The following is a 27,347-nucleotide window of genomic DNA, read 5'->3' as shown; positions in this document are numbered from 1 at the left end:
GGTTTTTTCGTTGTATCTTCCTGTTTTTTAGCTCGATTTCTTTCAAACCACAAAAGGTTTGAGGTTCAATAGTTAACCTATTCACCCACCGATTTTCAGCTTCTTCCCATACGCGGTTTACCCTGTAGGCGTGACAACATATTGGTGTTATTTTTCGTGAATAATCGCTCATAACTCTTTGCCTGTTTATCGTATTCCAGCCAAAGTTGGTACCGAGATGCGCCTGTATATCCCCTTCTGTGTGCCAAATTTCAAGGCAATCGGATATGGAGTGCGAGTTTTATAGCAGTTTTTGTAAGTGTGCGACAAGAAAAGAAAAATAAGAAGAAGAAAAAAAACGAAGAAACTGAGCCAATTTTTGAAGTCGCATATCTCGGGAACGCGCGAAGCGGTTTCGCTCAAATTTGGAATGTGGAGTGCTGCAGTTGGGGGGCATGTCCACAGCAAAAATCGTCTTGTTTCATCAAGGAAGCACAGAGCTACGGAGGTGCGAAAATTGCGTTTTCTTTCTTCCTGTCAATATACTCACGGGTGTTACGCGCCGGCTTCTTGGGCCGCACGACACACTACCGTGTGTCTTGATATAATTCGTACATTTACTGATAAAATCAGAAATATTTAAGGTATATCTGCTTCATCTTTTCTTCTTCCTGTGGTAAAGAAAAAAAGATAGGTTTAAAAAGTCCCAAAGCTGGCCATAGGCCGGCTTTGGGGTATACAAATACAAAAAGAAGTGAATTCTAATCCAAAACAGCCAAGCTGTAAAAAAAGTGTGCGGCCCTCAAAAAGGCTATGGTGAAAGAAGATGTGAAATCCAAGGTGGTGGCCAAGAAATGGCTGTGAGGTAGGTTAATGGTAAAAATTTTAATAACGACAATTCAGGTGAATTTTGTGCCAATTGACCAAGCGGCACCAAAATTCACCTGAATTGTTGTTATTAAAATTTTTACCATTAACCTACCATCACAGCCATTTCTTGGCCGCCACCTTGGATTTCACATCTTTTTTCACCATAGCCTTTTTGAGGGCCGCACACTTTTTTACAGCTTGGCTGTTTTGGATTAGATTACATTGTGTGCAGTTGTATCACAAGGAATATGTAACGAGAATCTTCCAGACTTGCTTTTTGCTTTGTTAGCATCCCTCTAGTTTATTATCAGTATTATAGCTATTTTTATGAGTAGTAGATGCATGAAATTCGAACACACATAATTAGCATAGCTAGCTATATTCTGTCCATTCTTATCACAATCCAACACTTGCTCTAATGCTTTCTTAAACCCCATTACTGTCTTCCCTCTGCTGCTATTATCATGTGTACATGGGCGAGCTACTGCTTGTTGTGTGCAGGTTGGTTGTGTGTGTGTGTGTGTGTTGTAGCTACATAATATTTGATATTTTCATTGCATATAATTAAATTGAACAACTCTATACCTTAAACAAGTCATTTAGTGGAACTAATTTGGTCTGTCTTCAATATTAACTGATATTGATGATTGTTTATGTACAACTATCTTAAATTCACTTACAACTATAGCTTTTTGGCTATACCTAGCCCCCATTTTAGTCTCTGTACCAACTGATTCAAAGGCTGCATGGGCTGTACACACACAGACAACACACAATGTGACACATTTCAGCGTGGCTGTTAAACCATTTGAATGGTGTTACTCAAGTTAGAATTTGTCACAATACACCTACCTGTATGCGCTAGACCTAGTACTCAATTTTATAATTAATGAACTTGAAGCTATTTAGTAATGAGCTATACTGTATCAGACTATTGCAGAACAGTACTATATCTTAGTAATCTTACAGTAGTCAATCCTTCTTTACCTTCCCAAGGTTTCATGCATTACCTAGCCTAGAGGGTATATATACATGTAGAACTTTCTAAGCCCAGATACATTACAATACTGTGTCTGTACAAAAAAGGAAATAAAATGTAATTTATTAAATCATTTACTACTGCACGTTGATGCTCAGCTTTACCTAAAGTAAAAAAACTGATCCTAATAAATAATGTATTTGCTTATATATAAAATCTTCTGATTGACTTAACCCAATAATTAACCAGTAGTAAGTATTGCGCTATCATATCATATCAGTGATGCAGCCCAAGAATATCTCAATAGACCAGTCAAGAGTTTGAAAGAATATATGACTAGCTGATTCATGCACACAAATGTTAACTAATTTCTTTGAAGCCAAGAATAGATTCTCTGTAAGTAGTACTCTAAGCTAGGGAAGGTATTCAGGTAAACCCAAAGAATGTTGCAGCTAATAAAACTGATTATAGCTTCAAAAATGGAATTACCAAGTCAACAAGATTTTTACTTTGGTACCATATGGTAAAATGTTGAATAAAAACAGAAACAGACAAATTTCTATGCAAAAATGGCCACAAACGTCACCAAAGGTCAAATCTGTGATGGCACTACATCATAAAAATACACATGTCATGAGGAGTACTATATATGTGTGGAAGTTTCACAGTTTTATGAAAAAGTGCACATTTTGGCTTATTTTGGCGGCCATGGCACTATACTGTAATGCTACTAGTAGGCCTGTACCGATACCACATTTTACAGCTGATATCAGTATCCGATATTTATTGTCTATTTCCGATACAGGTTTTCTAATAAACCGATATTAAATATTTAGCCGATATTTAAAAATTGTAACCGATATGTATTATTGTGAGATATAGCATAATAAGATTACATAGCATAATCACTATGGTTGTGTTGAATTTACTAAAATTCCTAACCAATAATTGTTCACAAAGTGTTTCATCCAAGCTAATCTGTTTTTGGTCAGTATAATGTCAGAACAGTATCATACAACAAAAATGTATTACCAAAAAAGTCGCACAAGAAACCCTCAAAAACGAAAAAAAAGGCATTACCACTTGGAAAATTGAACCCAGAGCCACTCTCACTGTAGTCCAGGATCTTACCACTAGTCTACAAAGTCACTTATGTATGGTAGGAGCTTTTAATAGTACTTACAGTACTTTTACTAGTACTTGCACTACTCAAGTGAAGTATCTGTACTATAGACTTGCAATTGACCGATGCCGATACTCGTAATATTGGTACCGATATCCATATAATATCGGTATCAGTACATCCCTAAATGCTATTCTACAACAGCCAGATGATATACTGCTATTTGTTGGCTGAAAGGTGTCTACTATACCTACTAGCTAAAAATTAACGTGATAAAAGATACTCTTTAATATTATCAACTACTCCAGTTTCTTCCATGGCGGTTAAAGCAGTGATCACATCCTCCCAACAAGCATCTGGATTAGTCTTGAGCCAGTGATTGATAATAGATTTCATACTCTCCTTAACTCCACCTCCACTGTCATCACACTTTATAGTATCCAGTTTAGTAGTACGAATCTCCAACTTCCCTCCAAACTCATACCAACTATTGGTGATTTTAGGAATTACCAGCATTTGTAAATCTCGCATAATTGGTTCATTGTCATCTATTAACCATAATCTATAATAATATCATAGACAACACAACAATGGTATACATACCATTAACACCAGCATCTTCAAGTGATTTAACCAAATCATTGAGTTTTAAACTTTTGGCTGCTTCTTTGATTGTACACCATTTACGCTTAGCATTTGATGTTGACCTCAGCCACCAAGTCAGCATCTCCCTAGAGTTACCTTCATTATTAGCTCTAGAAAAACAGTCGGCTCGAACACTTTCTATCTTTGCCATTTCAATTCCCAAATAATCAGCAAATTTATCCCACAGTGAATTAATACTTTGAAGGAAAGGCAACAGCTCTTGAAAAAACTGATCTTTTTCTGCAATATAAAAATAGTAGCATAATGATTATTATATAGTATTAGACCAGTCCTGTATGTCTTTTTGAATAGTACATAATATGCATATGTGCATAGTAACTATCTACCTTCCATAGTAATAGGCTTCTTTTGCTTTAGTTCCTCCATCAATTTGATTTCTTGTAATGTAGGCACTATACAACAAGAATAATACATATTGATTGTGAAGATTTTGTGGTAGCGTGCCTTGCTCACAGAAAGTGTTGACTTGGTATAGAGTGAGTGGAGTATTGGGAAGTGTGTATGTTCTAAAACTTGTCACAGGCACTTCAGGACTCTCTTTTTATACTGCAATGTGTGATTGCAAGATGATAGTGTACACATGAGTAAATGTGACTGGCTAAAATAAGGAAAAAGTGGTTGATCCTTTTTATCACAAACTTTTAGATAGATAGAGACAATGGCATCATTAGATTTCTATTAATGATGATTTGTAGAGAAATTTACCAAAACCCTATATAGGCAAACCCTCGATTTTCCAGTCAAGCACAATAAAACAAAGACAAGAAGAAGACTGGCACCGTGATCAGAGTTTCCAACAAGTTTCAGTGTGGTCCAGAGAGCAATGGCAGTTTAAGGCAAAAAATCCATGAGGAACAAGTTGCTACAAAAGGATACACCTTTCAACATAAATTAAAGGTGTACCTCTTTGTAATGTAAATTGACCAGCACCCCATACATTACTTTTATATTCATGCTATTGCTATTATTGATTCAGCTAGATAGTTATACTGTAATTTAGCATATTTTGTATTCATGAATTATTTTGTAATTAGGTAATTACATTGCTATGCACTGCTAAGGAAGCGTAACTATGGTGGAGCCTGTCTATAATGGTCACTTTGGGACAGATATATCTGGCCTTTATATACAGATGGCTGTTACAGAGAAAACCTGCATGAGGTGGTCAGCAGCATTTTAGTAGCTATGACCGTTATAAATGAATTATTATTATTAAAAGGCTTGTAATTAAACCAGGTGTGCCCACAGCCGGCCAAAGGCCGGCTGTGGGCACGTGCCTGGTTTACTAAAATTGTTTTCGTAAAAATGTGTGTGTGCGTGTGTGTGTGTGTGTGTGTGTGTGTGTGTGTGTGTGTGTGTGTGTGTGTGTGTGTGTGTGTGTGTGTGTGTGTGTGTGTGTGTGCGTGTGTACCTACCTACCTATGTTTGTTTGTCTGTACGCACTCACATGAGCAAAAACATTAAAAATGATACAAAGCAGTCAGCATGTAAGAATTGAAAGCTAAATTAAGTCTGTATCAAACTTCCACACACATAAACTTTGTTCTGAGGTGCTCTTCATATACTTCTTGAACGGTCTTTCCTTTTTGGTTTTAAAGATGTTTATAGTATAGTGGCACAACCCAAAAATTGTGCACTTTTCATAAAGCCATGAAACTTTCCACATAAATAGTACTCCTCAATACATGTATTTTTAGATATAGTGCCATCGCTGATTTGACCTTTGGTGACCTTTACTGCCATTTTTGTACAGAAAATTGATCATTTTTGTCTTTAACTCCCTGAGGCAGTAATTAACTTGTTAAAACATGGTACCAAGCAAAAGAGCTTGCTGATAGAAACAACTTGGTTTTTATTTGAAGTCAATAGATGATTTCATTCTTAAGTTATGAGTATTTTTATTAGCTGCAAAATTTGATAAATTTATGCATAATTATCTGCCCACAGGTAATTCACACCTTGAGGGCAGGTAATACTATTAAACAACACTGAAGGCCTCTTAGGCTACTAGAAGTAGCATATACTTATGCGAAAAAAATGAAGGGCAGCCTCGAGGCTTTCTCAATACAATTTGCATGGGAAAACACAGTAGACACACTAAAAACAGTTGAGAAGACACTTCTGTGCGTAATTTGCAGTTTAAAGTGGTTTGTTACAGTTACGCTTCCATAGCAGTGCTAGCAACGTAATTACCAAATTACAAAATAATTCATGAATTACAAAATATGCTAAATTACAATATTTACTGATTCTAATTATCTAGCTGAATTAATAATAACTATAACATAAATATAAGCTAAATAATATACATGGCTGATTAATTAAGTTAGAACGGGATAGTATTAATTGCATGGGCACCTGGTTTTTAGAAGTAGCACAACATCATTTTTAGTACAGAAAGGGCAAGTGAGCTTGTTATGAATGTTGGTTATAGCTATTGAATACACAATGAAGCCTGATAGATTATATAGCATTCATTGAAAGGCAGGAAGTGTGATAATTGTGATAGAGATTAGCTTGTATGCCCCATGCAACTTAGCTTAGCAGGCCAAATCCACAATCTTACACCTTTCAGTACAAGGCGCAGGCGCTTATACCGAGTGTTGAGGGTTTCAAGGACCTGGCCTACGAGATTACATTGGGACATGCTAGATTAAGGTGGCGATAAAGCAATGACGCGCACAAGAAGCCATAGCAAATGCATATGACGTAACATATCATATACTACGCAATTTGTGGTAAATCAGGCGGGGGCTAATTCGGCGCAGAACCATAATAAACTTACCAAGCGTAAAACAGCCACGAATAACAGGTGAGTTGTTAGCAAAAGCAACAAGCAGCTGCTGTTACACATTTCAGGTGGAATGTAACTCACCTTTACAACAAATTGACAACCTTGACAACGTGAAAACAAGCGCTACTAATAATTATTATTTGTTTCGACTCACCTTACAGCCTGTTACAAACATTATCTTTTCTCTGTAGACACGGGTTGAACAGCCACGAAACCTCGTATGAATGGTAAGCAATAGTGTCTGAATAATTCTACAGTATATCATATGTCCATTCTATGGCTTCTTCGCTTGGTGCGAACGGTGAAACAAGGCTATCATCTGCTTTTAAACGCCATATATTTCGACTTGTAAATCGCTTCCACTTATTGATACGTAGGATGATTCTTGTAATAGTATGCTTTCATCATGTGAAGTATTGGAGCTAAAACTTGAGGTTATTGAGAGATAACGCGTCTTCTGTGGTCCACTAAGTACCACCGATTTCTTGGTTTGAGAGCAGTTCTACGCTTTATACTCTCTACGAATGATAGATTCCTGTATGCATAGTTTATTTGTATGCAGAATTAAGTACTAGCTTTCAATATGTCTTAAATTGAGACCATGTTGAGACACAGCAGATTGTTGTCAAGAATGCGCGTTATTACTTTAGCGCCACCTTAATCTCTGTGACTCTAAATTAGATTTCTAGAGCACGTATACAACACTATAATGGTCTTTAGAGTGCTAGTCTATCCTTCGCACGTGCGCTTATAAATGGATAAGCGCTATGAAAAGATCGATGCCTGAGTCTGGAAGCGAAGACTGTTGTAAAAACAGCATTAGGTATGAAAAATAACTGTTATATAAATGTAAAAATGCTTTTTGAAAATGTCCGTGTCCGTGTCCGTGTCCGCGTCCGACCGTATCCGCCTTTTCCAACTACCCCAAAGAGCTAAAGTGCTCTTACATGCTTCAAAGTACAGATGTACTTTATTTGCATTTACTTATGTGTCTGTATTCTCCCCTTGATCCCAATGTAGCACATTTCACAAACTAAAAACAACTTAATGTTGAGCTACATATTTTTAAAAGCCATGACACCCATGTAATTAATACACTAATTATTAAATTAGATTAAATTATATGGTTTAGTCAAATTGCTTTATTTTGTATTTAAAAGCTTACAGTGTTCAATGTATTTCATAATTAATTTGTAATTAATTAATTTTCATTGCTAAGGAGGCATAACTTGAACAACTACAAAAAAAGCTGTAGCTATAGCTATTCAAACCTTTTGGAAGCTTAAAATCAACATTTGTTTATGCACTAAAACAAACCACTTTACCTAACCCCCTTCAACGCAATGGGATACCAGTAGCCTGCAGAGCCTTTTAGGTTGATACATACCTGCAAAATCTTGATGACATGGATGTTCACAAAGTCTACAGAGTCACTACATCCGTATTTCAAACCAGCAAAAGAAACCTCCTCAAAGCCAAGCATACCAGTATAAAAGTTTAACACAAGCTTCATTTAGCCTTTAATTATGACATACTGGCTGCTTTTACAGTACCAGTTAATGTTTTTGTTCAGTTGGGTGCATACAGACAAACATAGATGGGTACAATGCACACACATGTTTCCATGGAAAAAAAATTTAGGAAACAAGCACAAACCCATAGCGCCAGCTGTGGGCTCGTGCCTAGTTTTAAAATGATTTTGTTTGGTCTAAAGGAAACTAGTAAATTATTTGGCTGGTTATACACTAATAATTAGTTATAAATACATCATCGAGTGACACTTTGCTTCCTAATTATCATACATTAAATTTGTGAATCAACTCACAACATGATATCTTCTCTTAGTAATAAAATATTAAGTATAAATACTTCCAACACCTGCATATACCTTGCTGCAATGTATTTGGTAGTTTAGAGGGCTGATGATCTTGTTGAATCATTCCAGGCTGACTTTGTGGGTAGCCTTCTTGGTACAACGTCATTCCTTGGTTTTGAGGTTGCTGGGACTGATAATACTGCATTTGTTGTTGATTGACAATAGACTGATGCGGAAGATAAGGACCTTGTGGTTGCTGTTGAAAGTGATACTGGTGTGGTTGTGGCATCATGAACTGGTTAGAAGGATGGTGTAAGGGTCCAGTAGGGTTCAAAGGCATGGTAGGATAGCTCAATTGCATTGAAGGGCTCATCCCATACTGTACATTCTGTACTCCTACTTGCTGAGGTGCAGTTGACAGTGCAGATGTGTTTGCTACAAAGATGGAACAGTTATGATATTCCAGTGTAACAGGAAAACTGTATCATGCTCACACAGTAGTATAACATGCACGTGGTACCTTTAATTTCACATTTTTACCACTAACTATTATTGAAGGCTGCCATATCATTTTCCATTTATTAGATGTTTTGAATTAGGTCCCAAAGCTGGCAGTACACCAGCCTTTGGACTTGCTTTTGTCTGTCAACAGATCTAGATCTATTAGGGATTTCATGCATCAAGTTAACATAACATTCACTTTATTATTTTGGCTTGCTGAATAACTGGAATCGTTACCCCATTAGTTACTGGATTGCTTTGAATTATGGCCTGGGAATTTATTTGTTTCAAGTAACTTTTCACCCTGGCAACTACGTAAACGTGACTAGCAACTATGATTATATACAAGACCAACAATCATATATTCCTTGTAATCAACTTCATAACTCCTTGATGTCTCAGTCTCAGCATAGCTCAGTGGGATTTCCCACTGAGCTATGCTGTCATAGCTACCATTGTTCATCTCTTGTTTCACTACTTTTTATCGCTTGGATCCCTACTTCATTTTTAAATTTATAATTTTTAATATACTAGTTTGTTTAGTTTTTTTTTTGTTATAGCATACAGCTAGCAATAAACATGTGACTGTTCTATTAGGGTGACAGTACCGGTACCTCGAGCTCCGTACAGTAGCGTAGTCTAAGTGCCTTAAATAATTTTGTGGCGTCTATTATGCTGCTTAATAAAAGTGTTGATATGGAAAATTAACGCCTCGATATGGTTTTGTTAGATGAAGAAGAAGACAAGCAGCCTGATTGAAGATGAAAGAAAAGACAGAGTTTGCCTCTCTGCCCACTGTTTAATTGTTTATTGATTTCCCCCTTTACCCTGTATTCATCCTTCCCCACTATGCCCAGCGTCTCCCTTCCAACTTGACTGTATAATTAGTATAATTATTGCTTTAGCTAACATGTGTATGTTGTATTTATTGATTTACATATTAAAATAACATTTAAAAAAAGAAAAGACACTCGTCAGAATCCCAAAAGGCACATCCCATGCACCGGTGAGTTTGTTGTTGTGGTGTAAAATGGTGACCGTGTGCTACTTCGTTTGGGCTCTAGGCTTGTGAATGCGGTCAGTAAGTGAGTGAGTGAGTGAGTGAGTGAGTGAGTGAGTGAGTGAGTGAGTAAGTGAGTGAGTGAGTGAGTGAGTGAGTGAGTGAGAGAGACAAAATTTCAAGTTTTGACGATTTAAAAAATTCTATATCCAGCTGCCAGTAAGCATTTTCTTGTTTTAAACGGTACATTTGATGTTAGATGGACTAATATTATTCTGTTAAGGTGATTTTCGTCATGTAAGAAGTTTCTAATCTGGTTTTTAAAGGCAGTATTTTTGGTGGCGCATGTCATTTTTTATGCAAACCCTACTTAAACAGTACTACCACACTGTTTGATAAACTGATTTTGATTGTAGGGTTCATATATGTACCCATGCACTATATGAGTTTATTAAGTAGCAAAACAAGTAATTACTGTGAACAGATTATCAACAAGGGGGTAGGACAAGCTCACATGTACTCATAAAAATAATGCAACTACTGAAAATATTTTATGTACGTGTGCTGAATAGTCTCTGTGCTAAAAAAAAATAGTTAGAGGAGCAATGGGATGTGGTAATATACTTCATTAATTTTTTCAACAGTGTGATCCACAAATAGAAAAAAATACCACTACTATGGACTTACAGAGATGATAAAGTGTGCTGGGTGATCTCAACTTTTACATCAACAGTAAAAGCAATTATAAATGATTACAATACAGTCATTGTTATATAGTATATGCATTTAATAAAAATCTGTTTCATAAACACACATGCTTGTCCTACACCTAGATCCCTCGATTATCAACCATACATACATTACATACTTCCCATGTCGTGCATACCTTGAGTTTTCAAATGATTTTTCTTCCGTTTCTTCAAACGCTCTGATAGTTCATCACGGTTTGGTGCTATAATATTATGTAAGCATGATGATGTATGAAACGATGTGGCCTAACATGTGCACTTACAACACTTGCTGGACTGCTCCAAGATCCCTTTAGTTGCATGTTTAAGTATGGAAGACATATGAGTGCCAAAGTTGAATTCACCAGCACTTTTCCCCCTGTGTACTGCTACCACTTTTAGGTCATTATTCACTTCCTTAATCACTGGAGCACCTGATGAGCCTTTTTCAGTATCACACTCATAAAATAACAGCGGACCTGTAATAGAGACATTAACTAAATCTCTATAGCTACCACAATGTAAAATAGTTGAAAATATGAGAATTCATCCACAATAGCAATCTTTTAAACCAGCTGATGTGCTAGCTACTAGAAATGATGTGACTTTAAAATAAAGATTATTGAAGAACAATATATATTATCAAATCATAATCCAAAAACAGCCCCATTGTGAAAAAGGGTGTGGCTTTCTGGGCATAGGCTAGTATGAAAAAGATGTGATATCAAAGATGGCGGCCAAGAAATAGCTGAAATGATGTTATAATGTCAATTACTTTATTATATCACCATTGCAGCTATTTCTTGGATTTCACCTTGGACACATCTTTTTCATAGTAGTCTATTTTTGGAAAGCTGCACCCCTTTCTCGTTGCTTGGCTGTATTGCATTATATATATATTTATTTGTATTTAAATGTTTTACAGTACACAGAATTACAACAGTGTAGAGCAATCCATGTACAGGCTGCACATTCCAAGTGTGTTGAAGGTCCACCAGTATCCTGTACTAGTAGTCAAGTTAATTAAGTAGAGTATAAATTACATAGCTAAACTACAAGTAATCAAAATTTGGCACAGTTGGTGATTTGTTACATCTACGATATGGGCATAAAAAGATTACGTGCACAGATTAGATACAAAATTTTGCTCAGTGATCATAAAAATAATTCTGAAGTTTATATTTGATTGTAGCAGGGCATAACAGTTCATGGTTTATAATTGATAATGCATTCCAGAGGTGTGGTGATCTATAAAAATTGCGGCTGTGATTATCTGATTTTCTTATATGCTGTAATTTGTTGCTAGTTGCTTGATGGGTGGATCCGATTGTGAAGTGTACATGGTCTTTAATATTGAAAGAGCTGGTAGGAAATTTCAAGTTGGTAATAAAAAATATAACATCATTAATGTCAAGATCTTCTTTGGCCTGGCAATCTCCGGGAAAGAGCATCACCCATGTATGTTCCCTTCATTTGCCCTGATCTTGCAGTGCTTGGACAAAACAGCCATCCTCCTGCTCCAAGACTTTTCACTACATGGAACACAGATGATGTCCTTGCATACCTTGCAAGCCTTCCTATTAACTCAGAACTTTCCTTCCAAATACTCGCACACAAGTTGGTAATGCTAATGGCTTTATCTAATGCAGATAGGTGCTCATATCTTGCAGCATTAGATCTCAACTTTGAGCAGCACTGCAGTAATGGTGTTGTGGTTACAATATCTGGCTCAACCAAATCCAGAAAATGTTGGCCTCCAATCCTGCCAGTGTTTGCTTCTGATCCCAAATTGTGCTCAGTTGAAACACTTAAAGAATATATAGAGAGGTCAAAGGCTATGTGCCAGCCAAACCAACCAGACCTGTTTGTTTCTATAAGAAAACCATACAATCCAGTCAAGGCAGTGACTATTGGCCACTAGCTGAAAAAGGTGATGAAATCAGCAGGTATTAACAAAAATGTCTACTCTGTTCACTCAACTTGTACCTCCAAAGCCAAAGCAGAAGGGGTGTCCATGGTAGAGATCCAATTGGATCTCATTCTCAGCATTCTTCTGCTTCTATAATAGACTGGTCAACTTAGGGCTGTTTGGACAAACCGTACTTCAGAGCCACCACTAGCACAGAGCCAGTGCTGGGTGCGGTAGGCAAGGACAGTCCATCTAGCCCAGGTGAAAAAAACTAGCAGGGAGATCAGCCTGGTAAGCTCCAAACAATACAGTGTACATAGTAAGCTGACTATGTTGCTGAAATGTATCCGGAGCCTCTGAAATACAATTGATCGTAGATCCGATACGGGGAGGATGAATTGTATGAGGAGGTGAAGGATATGTGGAAACAACATAGTCAGCTCCCACCCTAACCTCTCCCTAATGGTGTGTATATTTACTGCGTTTTGAGAATATATTTCCTCATGAATGCATTAGAAAAGGTTTATAATCAAACTTGTATGAACTATCCCATACTTACCTGTTTTTAGAAGGTGTTGTACCTCCAACACTACTTGATTCAGTGGTCTCAACACTATGGTTTTTGTGTGATCATTTACTGTGTGCTTTCTGTGAATTTTAATGTGCACAGTGTAATTAACACTACTTAATAGTTGTTATCTTTCTTTATGTGTGCAACCATTGTACATTAATTTTGCTGTACTATACCCATAAATCATGTATTAAGATGGTAATCTGCATTACAAGTATATATATACATTGTACTTTGGCTTGGGTCCTTCCAATTAGCACATACAATAACTATCCTAAAAAGAGTGGATCAAATCATGTGAATGATTTTATTATTAGCTTTAAAATTCTGCTATATTCGGGGCATTAGGGCAATATCATGTAGCAAGCTGGCTACATGTATCCTTCACCTCCTCATACAATTCATCTTCCCCATATCGATCTCGGGGAATCTGTAACTATACAACTACTTCTTTTCCAGAAATTTTTGAACTGCTTTTAAATAAAATGATATCTTTCTGGGCATAGATTAAGGTACATGATATAATATTAGAATTAACTTGATGTCCTTTACATATAGAAGCTTGCTTGCTATAATACATGTGATTCTGTTTCACAATGGTAAAACAAAGCAATTGCTTGATGTAAGAGACAAATGCAGTTAACCATGCAGTGACATTGAAACTTTATATGTGACTGAATTTGACAAAACAAGCTTACACACATCCACTTTTATGACTTTGAAGTATCATAACTCAATGTAGTAGTATACCATTAATTTCGATTTTAGATCTGGTATTTACAATGCTATGGAAGAATTGCGTGAAAATTTTAGGTAGATAGCTTACTGAGTAGTCAAGTTACAGTCAGAAAATTGGATGTGTGTGGAAGCTTTCTTTTGTCAAATTCGGTCACATTTGATTATTCTTGAAAAACTTATTACATAAATGGTTATTCTTACACAGCACTAATCATTGACTTACCATCAGCATAAAAGCATGTATAAGATGAAAAACATTGACGTCTTCCAAGTGGATATTGTATGATAAACACCTCATCATCATCACCGGCATCATCTGTGTCTTCAAGGTTAATAGGCTTAATATCCAAAGGTTGACCAGTGCTGTCTTTGAGTGAGTCAATGTTCACCTTGACCATGAAATAGTCCAGTCCACGTTGACCACCCTCCTGTGACAAACACAGTAATGTTAGGCTATACAGGAAATGTAAATTAAGAATTATGAACACTATAATAAAGTACACTAAATTGCAGGAATTTTCAAAGGTGTGAGAGAAGTTGCTTTCAGTTCTATCACTTCGACACGTATATATGTGTCTTTTGGAAGAAATTCTGGTGAGTGTCTGCCCTGTGCACCTTGCCTTGCCTTTCATCTCCAATCTTACTGTTCATCATCAGCTTCATGCAAGGAAATAGCAGAAGTGTGACTTATCTGGCACCGTGTTAAACAGAAGTGATGCAATGTGCATGCAACCATTTTTGATTCTGCCATTCAGGCACATACCATTTCTCCTGAGGAACAAGTAGCCATCCATATGGCTTTAAAGGAGAGGTTGACACACTTTGGTAGAAGTGCAAGAAACAAATGAACACTGCTTGTTACCTTGATCACACGTAAATTACGAATTGTATCCATCCATGGTATTACAACCTTTTCATTGTTTGCAAGTATAGTACAGCTTGGGGTTAAAATCAAATCATTGTAACGTCAGGCCACTCCACTATTCAACATACTGTCTTCATTCAGATAACTAACTTCTATTGTCAAACAGTACAAGTCTTCTGAAGCATTCATCATATTTTAAACTGAACCATAAGCAGTTTATACAACCTCTGCAAGCAGAGAAATAAAGCTGTCTACTATAATAAGGCCCTCCGCATGTCCATATAATCACCTGTCATTTGTGCAAAAGGGATGCAGCCACTTACTTAATAAGGTAGGCAGACAGGTTTCACTATAACAGTAATGATACACACACTGCATTGCATGCATACAAGTACCTATTGTAATAATCCTGACAAGTAAAATTAATTATATACAAAAAATCAAACTTCACAAGGTTCATGTACGATGCACTATCATGTGAGCTGGCAAAATGGTTTACATGAATTCAACAAGTAATCAAGTACCAATTTTACAAACTAATACCAAAGTTCTTTATACAGGTATATTAAAATCCAGTACTTATTAATTGAAAAATGCTGATTTGCATGGCCAGCACTATAACACAAGGAACAATGTTCATACCATTTCTTTCGGGCACATTTTGGGAACATCATGTTCATCAATCAAGTCAGATCCTTTCACAGTCACTGTAGTGACTGTACTACCATCAATACGACTGAAAATGAATTTGCTACATTCATTTCTTGCAGTCTGCATGTCTGGTATTACGTGATGAGCGGTCACCAGCACATGAGTGTTTATTGTATCTAGTAGAAGACTTCCTATAAACCCAGTGCCTTCGCTAGATGTAGTCTCGCTAGATGTAGTCTCGCTAGATGTAGTCTCACTAGAGGGAGATTTAATTGACAATAATATTATGGAAACACATGTCACTATCAAATTCATATATGTATGTATGTATATATGTGACCAGATTTTACAAAACCGATCCAAATTGCACATCAGGCAAAATCAAACTAACACCACCAGTGGATAGCTACACTATCGTACTACTAGTGTGAATCTCAGTACTACTCAAACTACTCGGGGTGGTTTTAACAGACGTCTTTTCTGAATGGTGTGGAGAGCTCAAATGGCAGTTTCTGGTCTTTCGAAGGGTCTGACTTGGCAAGAATCAGTGGATTACTTGTGGATGGCCTGGTAATGTTGGCCAGACAATTTTCCGTTGATTTGCTACATATCAGCCCGCACAGCCCTGTAATCTTGTATCTGGACTCCAATTGTGGTCTACTTCCATTTTGAAGTCAATCTCTTTCCCACTCTGCCACCCCCACCCTCCTCCCCTTTGTGAGCACTTGTGATACTACTTCACTTGCCCAACTGCTCAGATTTTCTAGTAGGAAACTTTACAAGCAGTTACAAGTACTGGAGGTGATCTGAAAGGTAACAGATTGATACATCTTTCATGTAAATTTCATACGGGTGCTTGCTTTTCTTGGTGAGTTATGCTGACTTGAATTCTTTAAAACCGTTTAATCTTGAAACTTCTAATGTGCAATTTGGAATGTTTTTCCAAAACTCAGTCACATATGCATTAAACACATGAAGAATTACAAATGCCAAAAGGAATGGCGATGAGTATCTAAGCATTATTCCTGATATTCTACTCACATTCGACAAACAGTTTCAGTCACTTTGATGAATAATTGTGAATCGATATAGCTTCCTCCTTTTCTATTGTTAACGAGGGCTTCATCATGAGATGTACCTATATTATGGTAACAATTACTCTTGTTAACTGGATCATTTAATATCACAAATTTAGATTTATGCAGTATGATGGAACTACAGTTATCTGAAACAACAGAATGCCAAAAGGATTGCTATATATACAACAGAATTTGAGTGTTCTAGATTAACAATTTTTAAAAAAAGTTTTCACATCAAATCATCATCATCAGCAGATGGTGATTTCAAATACAACTTAGAAATGTATATTTTGTTTAAACATTCCATGATCCCCAGGTAACTGAGATTCCACTCTGCAGTTCAAAATCTTAATATAATACTCTAAAAGTCAAGGAGGTATGTACATAAATATTAGACCAGCAATATATCAGTTCAGCCTAATTTGTTGCTACAAAACAGTCCATTTCTCTTGTATTAAAATTAATGCTTTAATATACATGTGTGCTTGTTGGGATTTGTGAGGGGTCCGCAACAAGCAAAAATTGCCTACAAGATTTAAGATTTACACACTGCTGCAAAATGAATTGTTGTGCTGAATTGAAAGGACCTTGTTGGTAAGATTCAATTGTGAAACATGATTTATTATCACATATGATAGCTAGCTAGCTGGACTATAGCTTTTAGCTACCAAGCCTCAGGGTTTCCAATGTAAAAACAATTGACATCTTCAAAACAATTTGCTAACTGTTGTTACATGTTGGACTAACTCTCTCACTTGAATACAGCTGCAGTGGTGGTATTTTCCATTGAATTATTGCAGTAGAAATTGATCAAAATATCTGCAAAATCTAAGATTACAACCTGTAACTTTCGGTAGCCTTGAAATACTGGAGTTCAACCTTCAAAACTTAGTTCACCTAAAAGCAATGGTAGTTTAATTAATTGGTGAAGTAGGTTTCCTGTCGCTGCATTATTTGAGCATGATTTTGGACTCAAAATGGGTTTTCATAAATGGAGACCAAATGAACGATAGCTAAAACTTCCTCACATCAATGAAGTCACATATATACAAAGTATGATTAAATTTTAACATCTTTAACCATCTGGGTTAGCCTGAAATAGGGCAAAATTTGCCAAAAATTACACCTTGGCTACATTACATAACCCACTAAATTGCTTAAAAATAAAATTTATGGCATAAAACAACAGTAAGATCCATAAAGTATATAGCTGTGTAGCAGCAAGGTTTTTGTCATCAAGAAACTGTAAAATAAGAATAAAAGGTGCTATCACAGTTAACAATCAAGCTTATGTGATTTCCACCACAACTGTGATTTAAACACTATGTTTTGTACAGTGCTATTAACAATGTCTACACACACTGTGATTTTTACCCTCTTCATATGTAGATCAACATAATTTAGGCAGTGTACCATTAGTGACCACAATCAAGCTTAGTCATGTGAGTCTGAATTGGCCAGATAGGCTAAATGCCTTTGTAGTTGAACTGCAGCAATAACCTTGCTGCTAGTTATACTTTATGGATCACACAGTTGTCTTATGCCAAGATTTCTATTTTTAAGCAGTTGAGTGGGTAAGTTATGTAGTGAAGGTATGATTTTTGGCAAATTTGGTCCAATTTCGGGCTTGCTTCTTAAGATGGTAGATATTCAAATTTAACCATACTTACTGCTTTGTCAATAGATAACTGGCTTTTCAATTTTGGTGTCCATAATCGAAAACCCATTTTTGAAGCCCAAATTCATGCTCCAGTGATGTAGCAACAGGAACACTACCTCACCAATCAAACTACCAATGGTTTTTGGCAAAGTTTTACTCATAGAGGAAGGTTGAATTCCAGTATTATTAAGGCTACCCACAAGTTTCAGTTCAAAATCTCAATATTTGAATCAATTTCTACCATGTACAATGCCATTGCAGCTGTATTCAAGTGAGAGATATAACAACAGTTTACAAATTGTTTTGAATATGTCATTTTCCTTTTCTCACCCAATATATACATGGAAAAAAGCAGTCTGGCCACGTGAGACTAGATGACTTGTGACAACATTTTAACACTGAATGATAATACTTTTAACCCTAAAAATACAGACAAGTGAGGAAGCAGTATGAAATATAGTTACCGATGCATACTGCAGGTACAACTAAGCTACATGGGGTGTGATTGCCAGATGATATTGCACACACCGGATCATATGATAAATTTTTCTGATGTATGTGATTGGCAAAATGATGAAAGGACAAGGGCAATGGAACACTGTAGAGCCAGGGGGACATGCCCTCCTAATCAAAAATCAAACATAAATGCACAATGACAATAATTAATAAGCGGCACCAATACATATGAAGTAGGGCACTACCGTACTGGACAGCTGACTGACTTACATACACAGATAACAATTTAAGGCTTTAGGGAATCACATGATGCACCTAATAGTAGTCCACAATTGATTCCTATACTTTTGCATGCACAGTCAAAGCTCATGTGAGGACATGGTTTAAAAATTTGCTGTTACAAAACATGAACAGTCCGTTTAGGTGGTGTGGTTGTTTTAATGATGCATGGGACTAGAGCAATGTGATTTATGAAAAAATGGGATGGGGACAGTGACTGTATTGGGGATATTCTAATTAGAGAGTAGTAACTTCGCTGTAGATCACTACTTAATGTGCAGTACATTAAACCCAACAATTTATTTAATGGATTATAGTTGAGCTACCTGTCTTGTAATTGAAAATGTGGCTAATCTGTACTTTACCACACCATCATGTATTCTATTAGAATAGATGTGTGCACTTGAAGCTCTCAGAAGGCCTTGCAGTAGTGTGTTCTGCTTGCAGAAAGAGTGGGTGGAGTTTTGGGAAGTGTGTATGTTCTAAAACTTGTCACATGCACTCCAGGACTCTCCTTTATACTGTAATGTGAGATTGCTGGATATACCAGATCACATAAGTAATTCTCTAATGTGATTGGCTAAAATAAGGAGTGATTGATCCTTTAAGCCACAAACTTTTAGATAGATCGAGACAATGATGTCATAAGATTTTCTATTGGCAACACATGTGTAGTGGAATGCCATAATATTTTGTGAACTGTTAATGATGATATGCAGAGAAATTTATCAAAAACCGTAAATAAGCTCGTAGAGTTAGAAATGAAAACCACCTTAAGAGTCATGACACATTGTTTTATGCAGTTAGTAGGCCTAGAGAGTTTTTGTAGAACGAGTTTATGTCTAAAATTATTTTAGGCCCAAAATTTATGGAGAAGGCTGGTACTATTATCAGAGTCTCCAGCAAATTTCAGTGTGGCCCAGGGAGCAATGACAAATCCATGGGAACAAATTGCCACCAAACCTTTACGAAAGGTTGCACCTTTCAACATAGATCAAAGGCGTACTTCTGTGAAGTGCATCCAACCAAGAACAGAGAAACTATGTTTGAAAAATCTGTGCGAGAATAAATATTTATAGATATTCCATTCAACTGAGCATGGTTATAGACATGCACAAGTTAGCTATTGCTGAGCCCCAAAAAGCATCCTAATGACAGTAAGTCCTATAGAACTTAGTTTCATTGTAAATTGACTAGCACCTAGTACAAATGAATCAAGTAACTTATTAATGAATCAATTGACTTTCTTGGTATAATTTACAGGGGAGGTAGATCAGGCTAAATAGTGGGGGGCCAACAGTGACAGTAAAAGTTACACGGTAGAGTTTGAAGAATAAAACACAAAGCTATGGATGTTATTCATGGGGTCTTCCCCCCAGGACAAGATCCCCAGGAAAAATTAGTTGATGTTTTAGAAGCTTAGCAAAAAAATGCAAAAAAGAAGCAGTAACTGTTTAAATGCATATAAAATGATTGTTCTACTAGAGTGTACATGATTGACTGTTTCCATTGGAGTAGTTGACTGCTCTATTAGAGTACCTCAATCTTATTCTTACAAGCATTGTCCAATAAAGTAAGGAAGAAGGGAGGCTATGCCTCTCCCCCATTTCCACTTCCTATATCAGTATACAGCTAAATTACATTACGTCAACCTCTGCATACCTTGCTGCGATGGAGCTGAGAGCTGATGACCTTGTTGATTCATTACAGGTTGAGTTTGTGGATAGGCGACTTGCTGATGACTTAAATAAGGTTGTTGGAATATCATAGACTGATATTGTGGATCAGACACCAGCTGAAAAGCATTTTGGTTTCCGATTGGCTGCTGCTTTTGGGAAAAATAAGATGGTGGTTGTGCCACCATTACTATTGATTGGTCTACTGAGTGGTGCACGGGTCCTGTTGCTGTGTTGATGTTGGGAGGTCCAATAGGAGGGATTGTTGATGGTGCCATCATTTCAGGCTTTATCTCCATACCACCATACTGTGAATTTGGCTGATGAGGTACAGATGATGATGATGGTACACCTGGCACTAGAAATATTCAACAACAAATAGTTTAGAACCCATATACAGTGTTTTTATAAAGGAGACATGAAATATTGCATTGATTCTTTTAAATTTCTTCATGCAATAAAAAAGCATTGCACATATCCTAAAACAGGCACACCCCTACAGACATAAAACATGATCTATTTGCATCATATGATGTGAAATCTATTTTTAAATGCAGTTGGCCATAACTATGAGTGCATAGTTTAAAAATTAATATTTAGGTAGTAGTATAATTATGCAAAGAAGTATTGTCAATTGCATGGGTAGAATTTGGTCATATACTATGTATCCATCAAATACAGCTATTACACATATCTTTTTATCATACTCTTTGTAAGTCGTTCATGGCCCAGCATAGCACGATTAGCATTAGTAATAGCAAGTTCCAAAACACCCCAAGTTGCATTGTCTTGATCTTGTTTTATCCAAGCTTCCAAAGTTTTCTCAAATCGTTTTCTCTGTAGATGGTTTTCTTCCTCTATATTATCAAGTAAATAACTTTTCAATCCCAAGTTCAAGCCAACTTCTCTCCACAGTCCAGCATGCTTAGTGAGAATTTCACCACAGACAAGATCAACTTTTTCACACACTATACAAATACAAAAACCACACTTTAAGTGTACCACAATTCTAAATATATCAATGATACCCTCTAAGTATTTGGGATATAAGTATTATCCACGTGAGCTGGAGTTTACAGATTCTAAACTACTCAGTTCCTGTTTGAGTTCCTGTTAGTGTACAGGTAAGTTGTATAGAGTTCATAAGTAGCTACCACTAGAGATTGACTGTACAAGCAAATCATTGGTGTCTAAGTATCATTTGCTATTGTTTCTGGTTGCTCGATGGGCATCACATATCATATGCAAGGACTAAAAAGACTGGTGAGGACTACAAGACAGCTTGATAGAACCAGGAGTCATCGGAAGAAGTTGGCTCTAATACTCGCCATACAATGTGCACAAAATACTACTGGCTTGATTGCCTGATAGCTAAACATTACTTGGACCTAAAATGTACCTGCCCAGGAGATGTAAAAGGGAGACCTATAGGCTAGTTGAAAGTAAGCCAGGCCAGTTGCAAATGGCGATGGGGCTAGCAAGTTAAGATAATGGCTGGCTTTAATATGTAAGTAGCTATAAATTATAAGTTATGCTTAATATAATGCATCAATTTTTAAACAGACAGACAGTCAGATGGACAGACAGAGACAGATAGATCATTATCTCCCTCAAAGGATTTTATGCATACCAGTTTCTAAAGAAAGATAGATAGATAGATAGATAGATAGATAGATAGATAGATAGATAGATAGACAGCAAAAGTTAATAATAGTCTGGAACACTTATATACAGGACCTCTACAGATGATTCCATGTAGGGACTAACTCACTATAAGTAAAGATTGTTTTATTTAGGCCAAGACTATTGACACTGACTGGTAAAAACTTGAACTAAAGCAAATCCCTGATCTATAGCCACCATCTACCTTCAAGTCCAGGATCCTTACCATTCAACTGCTGGTCCCACCTATCCACTCTCCTTCTCTCCTACCATATAAATGTAAGTCGAGAAGGATGTTCTATTAAGAAGCATGCATGCCTGGTAAAGAAGGCATCAAGGCTGCACCAATTCCTGACCCTAACTGAGGTTTACCTGTTAAGCATAATGAGGTATTTCACTGTCTATATGAAGGTAAGTTTGAGGCAAGCTAGGTTTAGCCTTCATTGCCCTAGCATGCCTTGAACTCACCAAAAACTCAACAAGTGTGCTTGATAATTGAGTTGTTCTGATAACTTTTGGTGGTGCTCATTGGCACCAATGGATGGCGTCAATAGCCACTGCATCTATGTACCCATCACATTTCTTTGCTCTCAGTGGATGCTGCCAGTGTTGTAAGAGTGAACATGAATCCCTTCAAAATAATTTATAGAGGCCCTGTACTATGTCATTTAACTTATGCAGAAAGCTATAAAAAAGAATAACATTTTGTTTTGGCTATGTGAAAATGCCAAAATATTACTGTTACATAATATATATGTTTAAGAAAATATGAGTTAATGAAAATGCTGCATTATGCATAGCTAAGCTGTAACATTGACAGATTAACACTTACAAGGTTTTCCTAATCTGATGACTCCTTTGGTATCCATCTGTCCACTGACTCTACGCTACACTGTAAGGTATGTACATGAATATTAATAATGGACTCTTGTATTATCATAAGTATGTTATGGGATCTACATATGTTGCTACAAAACTGTCTCCTCTATCTTGTAACACTTCTATACGTGTACTCGTTGGGATTTATGAGGGATCAGCAACAAGCAATAAATTCAGTGTCTATACAATATATAGCTACAAACATTTTTTGCAAACTGACTGACTACTGCAAAACACCGGAATGATTTATAGTCAGGAATCACTCTTTTTCACCACCTTTGGTGTCCTATCTTAGTTGTGTAATCACCATATCAAAAACTTTAATGCATTTACTGTACATTTAATTTTTTTACGAATTAAAAATTATGGAAAATAATACCATCTTTCAAACAACACATAACTTCCATACCCTTCAGTTTACAGAGCATTTATCAGAATCCTTGATAAATTGCCATTGGGTTATATGCAAGCTTTTGTACAGCGACCAATGGAAAAGAGAAGAGAGAGCCTTAGCTTGTATGGTGAATTTACACATCCATGTACAAAACTGTACTGTGCAAAACCTTGTTTTTTTTGTATGTTTTGTGATGTATCTTTGTAGAATAGCTAGTTAAGCCATTAGTTCGGGTGAATTCTGAATCAGTATGATTCAACCCATCAAAAGAGACCAAGTTTAGCAAATTTGGGTAAGGGTAACCCAGTGCACTTTTGAGGTTTGCATACTGAGGTAACGAATTTCTCCTACAGAAAATTGCACGGAGCACACATTGTGGTGGGGTCAACTGTTAATAACTGCCACTAGAAAGCATTGCAACAAAAGTTCGGATGCCATTGTATAGAGAAATTCAAAGGCTTTGTTTTTATGCATGGTTTATCAGGCAAATTATGGATTCTAATGGGTACATTTTGCCTTATTTGTATATAACGCAAATACGTGTATTTTCCATTGGGAAATGCTGTTGACAAGTCTTTAGCTGATTGGTAGGACCAAGCTAAAGCCACAAAAAGGACATGAAGTAGTTTATAAGCTGTTTTAAAGCATATTCATAATTAAGATTATAATTTATTGCTTCGTAAAATTTTCCAAATGTGACAATTTCCAGCCTTTTTTGATATGTGGAAGTAGCTAGCTAACGTTACATTGCTTTTAAGAAAGGGTGATATACCAAAAGTGAAGAAACAAGTCATGTGTAAATCAGGATTGAACTCTGACCATTCACAGCACACATGCTTTATGCATCTATCAATGTCACACCCACCTACACCAGGTCAGGCAGTGGGTGGGGATTCGTCACCTAAACTCATCCCCAGGGTAGGGGCATTTGCAACACGAATAGCCATACTTGGCCACATTGTTAGTGATTCTCGGGATAAATAATACGAATTAGTAGGGGATTTGTAACTCGAAGCTGTCCCCAGGGGTGGGAGTTTGTCATCTAGTATTCAGGGCCGGAGGAGGGAAAATTGAGTTGGTCAGGCCATTGACTATAATGTTCAAATTGCTACTATATACATGCCAATGAGAGGAGCTGTTGCACACTGTGCGAAGTGCGAAGCACGAGAATTCTAGGGGGGCCTGGGGGCATACCCCCACAGGAAATTTTTGAAAATTAGACACTCAGATATGCAATTTAGTGATATTGCACTGCTAGCTAGCTATATAAATATGCTCAAGCCTATCTGTTGTTCTTCAGACTTTCTATACTATGTATAATTGTAGACCTGACATTCAGGGGACATGCACAGCATGAAACTTGCTGTATGGTTCATTTAGTTATAGCTAGCAATTAGAAGTTCAAGGGGGGTCTGGGGGTGCAACCCCCAGGAGCTGCAGAATTTTTTTCAATTTAAAGGCTTGAAAATACCTTAAAATTTAAAATTGATGCTAAATTTTAAAGTAAAACTAGCTAGCAACTTGCAACTTTCCTCCCAAATTTCACAGGGAACCCATGCAGCATGGCCCCCTTTAGCTAGGATATAATTACTATACAGTGAATTCACACAGCCACAATAAAAAGCTACACAGCTACAAAAATACAGTATACTACTATACTGGTTTGTATGAAGTGAACGGATCATCACGTAAATATACTGGTGGACAGTCACGAGACCAATCAGTATTCGAAAATGGTGCGATGTGGGTGAGACTGAGAGTTTGCTCGGTATCTCAACAGGACGAATGGGTAGTTGAAGAGGAGTGACTCAACATCTCATCCAGATGACCACCGTGTAATGTATGGGTGTAGCTACAGCTTCTTGCCGCGGAATGAGTCATCTGGTTTGTCACTGCCAGCCCTTCGCCCAGTGAAAGAAGCCAAGAGAGACAAGCCAAGGAATGCTAATGATTATTTTATGAAGATTGAATTGTGATATAAGTGTGCTGGTTTAGAATCAAAGAAGGCACCTGCCTTACACGTGATAAATGCCAACTGTCAGCACACATGATACTGTACGTAGAACCCACAATCATTTCTGTACAAAACGATACGAATGCTATGTTGTACTGTAAGGTAATTGGAGGTACTATACGTGTAGTTCTGTGCTTTAGTTAGGCTGTGAAACTAGGTAACTACTGGTGTCATACATTTTCAATAACATCTGTAAAATGTACGTAGCTACATATGTAGATGTGATTGTCCCGCAAAGATTGCATGAGAGTAATGTAGTTCGAGCTGGTCAGCTAGTCGGTTCAACTCCAGATTATTGGTCCGGCTCAGGCCTGACCAACCGGACCGTCTCCTCCGGCCTTGGCATTTGCAAATCCTCAACAATCCCTACCTCTGCCCGACTTGGGGTAGGTGGGGCTTGACATTGATAGGTGCATTACCACTATGACACAACAATCAGCTATGATCCCTATTATAAAACCAAATTCATAGTAATGTAAGCGTCATGAAATGTGGTGAACAGAATATCTGTCAGTAAGATTCAATTGTGAAACAATGATTATAGCTAGCTAGACACACATAGCCTGTAATGTAGTACCAAGACCACTTTTCACTATAACGTCTCACGAGCCACGCAGCCGGGGTTCCGCCCACTGCAACGTATAAGTCGCCGATAAACTGACTGGTCCTAGATCGTGATACTAGAAATTACAGCGTATATACATTCAACGAATCTAAAGATATATCTACTCTGTCCATAATACTCACCACTGAAGGCCATTGTATCGATCTAACACTGTATCGTCTTCCGTGACGCCCATTATCACGTGATCTAACTTATCTCGTTACCACCTTATCCGGGATTACGTCACGAAATAAAATGGCGACGGACAAGAGTGATCCCTACCAATTTTCCCCTACCATTCAGTAACCCCATAGTTAATCATTCAATCAACTATATTGTAATGAACTGTGCACCGCTAATCCTCAGCAAATTGAGGTTGCACATTTCAATTTTTTTGAATTACTAAATAGCTAAATAGAGCAAGGCAAGGTTTTGGATGTTAGCTATCATTGAAAATTTTATACTTGAAAAGCTAGACCTCCATATATTACATATGGGATTGTTTGAAAATCTGTGAAATTTTTATTTTAAGCTTGAAAATATTGTCCCTTGACTTAAGCGCCCCTTTGTAAACTAAGTCAGACTTCAATAGCATGTTGCACCATATATGGTCTACTGTGTACTTCAAGATCCAGGCTTGAGATAGCTATAACTTTTCTTTAAGACTTTTATAGTCCATTTGGTTTCTTACACTGTCAAATAACTAGCTACCTCTTTAGGCTGGGCCCCAGCCTAAAGAAGTAGCTATTTGACTCTGTAAGAAACCAAATGGACTATAAAAGTCTTGAAGAAAACTGAGCTATATCTCAAGCCTGGATCTTGAAGTACTTAGCTATAGCTATCAGGGACTAGCTGTAAAACATATAGCTAGTTTTAGCCATGCAATGGTCTAACTGTTAGCTTAAATGCCAAAGACTAAGGGTTTAGTAATGGTTCCCTCACAGTTTGTGTCAATCTTCATGAGCATAGTAGATAGTAAATAAATCATATCACATTTGTGAACACTTGACATAGCTATAGGCTCCTTTGCTTGCTTAAGTATCAGGACAATGTATCTCTAGAGTATCAGGACAATGCATGTATCTCTAGAGTATCAGGGTTAACAATGTGAAGTTCAAAGTATGCAGGGATGCAATTCTTATATAGAGGGAAGGATAATGTTCCCAGAAAAAAAGACCCCACTACTTTCACTGTGTCATTAGATAAATTACTTACATAAAAATATGACAGTCTTATTAAGGTGATTAACTGCTCTATTAGGTGTTTTGATCAAAACCTTTTGTAGCTACCTTTGTAAACTACCTGAGACCAGATTTTGGAAACCTCAGAGACCCACTGGTTACTGCCCCTACTTTGACTCAACTGCATTGACAAAATCTGCATTTAAGCTCAATTTCAGTATTTTTCAAACCCTCAGGGTCGATTCTGCTGCCATAGACATGGCATTCTCTATG

General features: G+C 37.0%; 1 protein-coding gene across 1 annotated transcript; it reads right to left on the bottom strand.

Annotated features, from left to right (window-relative positions):
• Positions 1-2,694: 2,694 nt before the first annotated feature.
• On the bottom strand, positions 2,695-26,136 carry LOC136237089 (uncharacterized). The gene is made up of 13 exons (XM_066027368.1): positions 26,037-26,136; positions 22,835-22,894; positions 21,048-21,308; positions 20,327-20,698; positions 16,232-16,328; positions 15,182-15,446; positions 13,898-14,102; positions 10,741-10,935; positions 10,615-10,680; positions 8,300-8,662; positions 3,944-4,009; positions 3,555-3,836; positions 2,695-3,499 (listed from the first exon to the last, which is right to left on the bottom strand). Exons 2-13 carry the CDS (start codon positions 22,869-22,871, stop codon positions 3,216-3,218), a joined length of 2,493 nt encoding a protein of 830 aa, XP_065883440.1. The 5' UTR covers positions 22,872-22,894; positions 26,037-26,136; the 3' UTR covers positions 2,695-3,215.
• Positions 26,137-27,347: the final 1,211 nt, after the last annotated feature.

The sequence above is a fragment of the Dysidea avara genome, chromosome 10 (genome assembly GCF_963678975.1).
Source record: "Dysidea avara chromosome 10, odDysAvar1.4, whole genome shotgun sequence".
Lineage (NCBI taxonomy): Eukaryota > Metazoa > Porifera > Demospongiae > Dictyoceratida > Dysideidae > Dysidea > Dysidea avara.
This window is presented reverse-complemented; position numbering and strand designations above follow the sequence as displayed.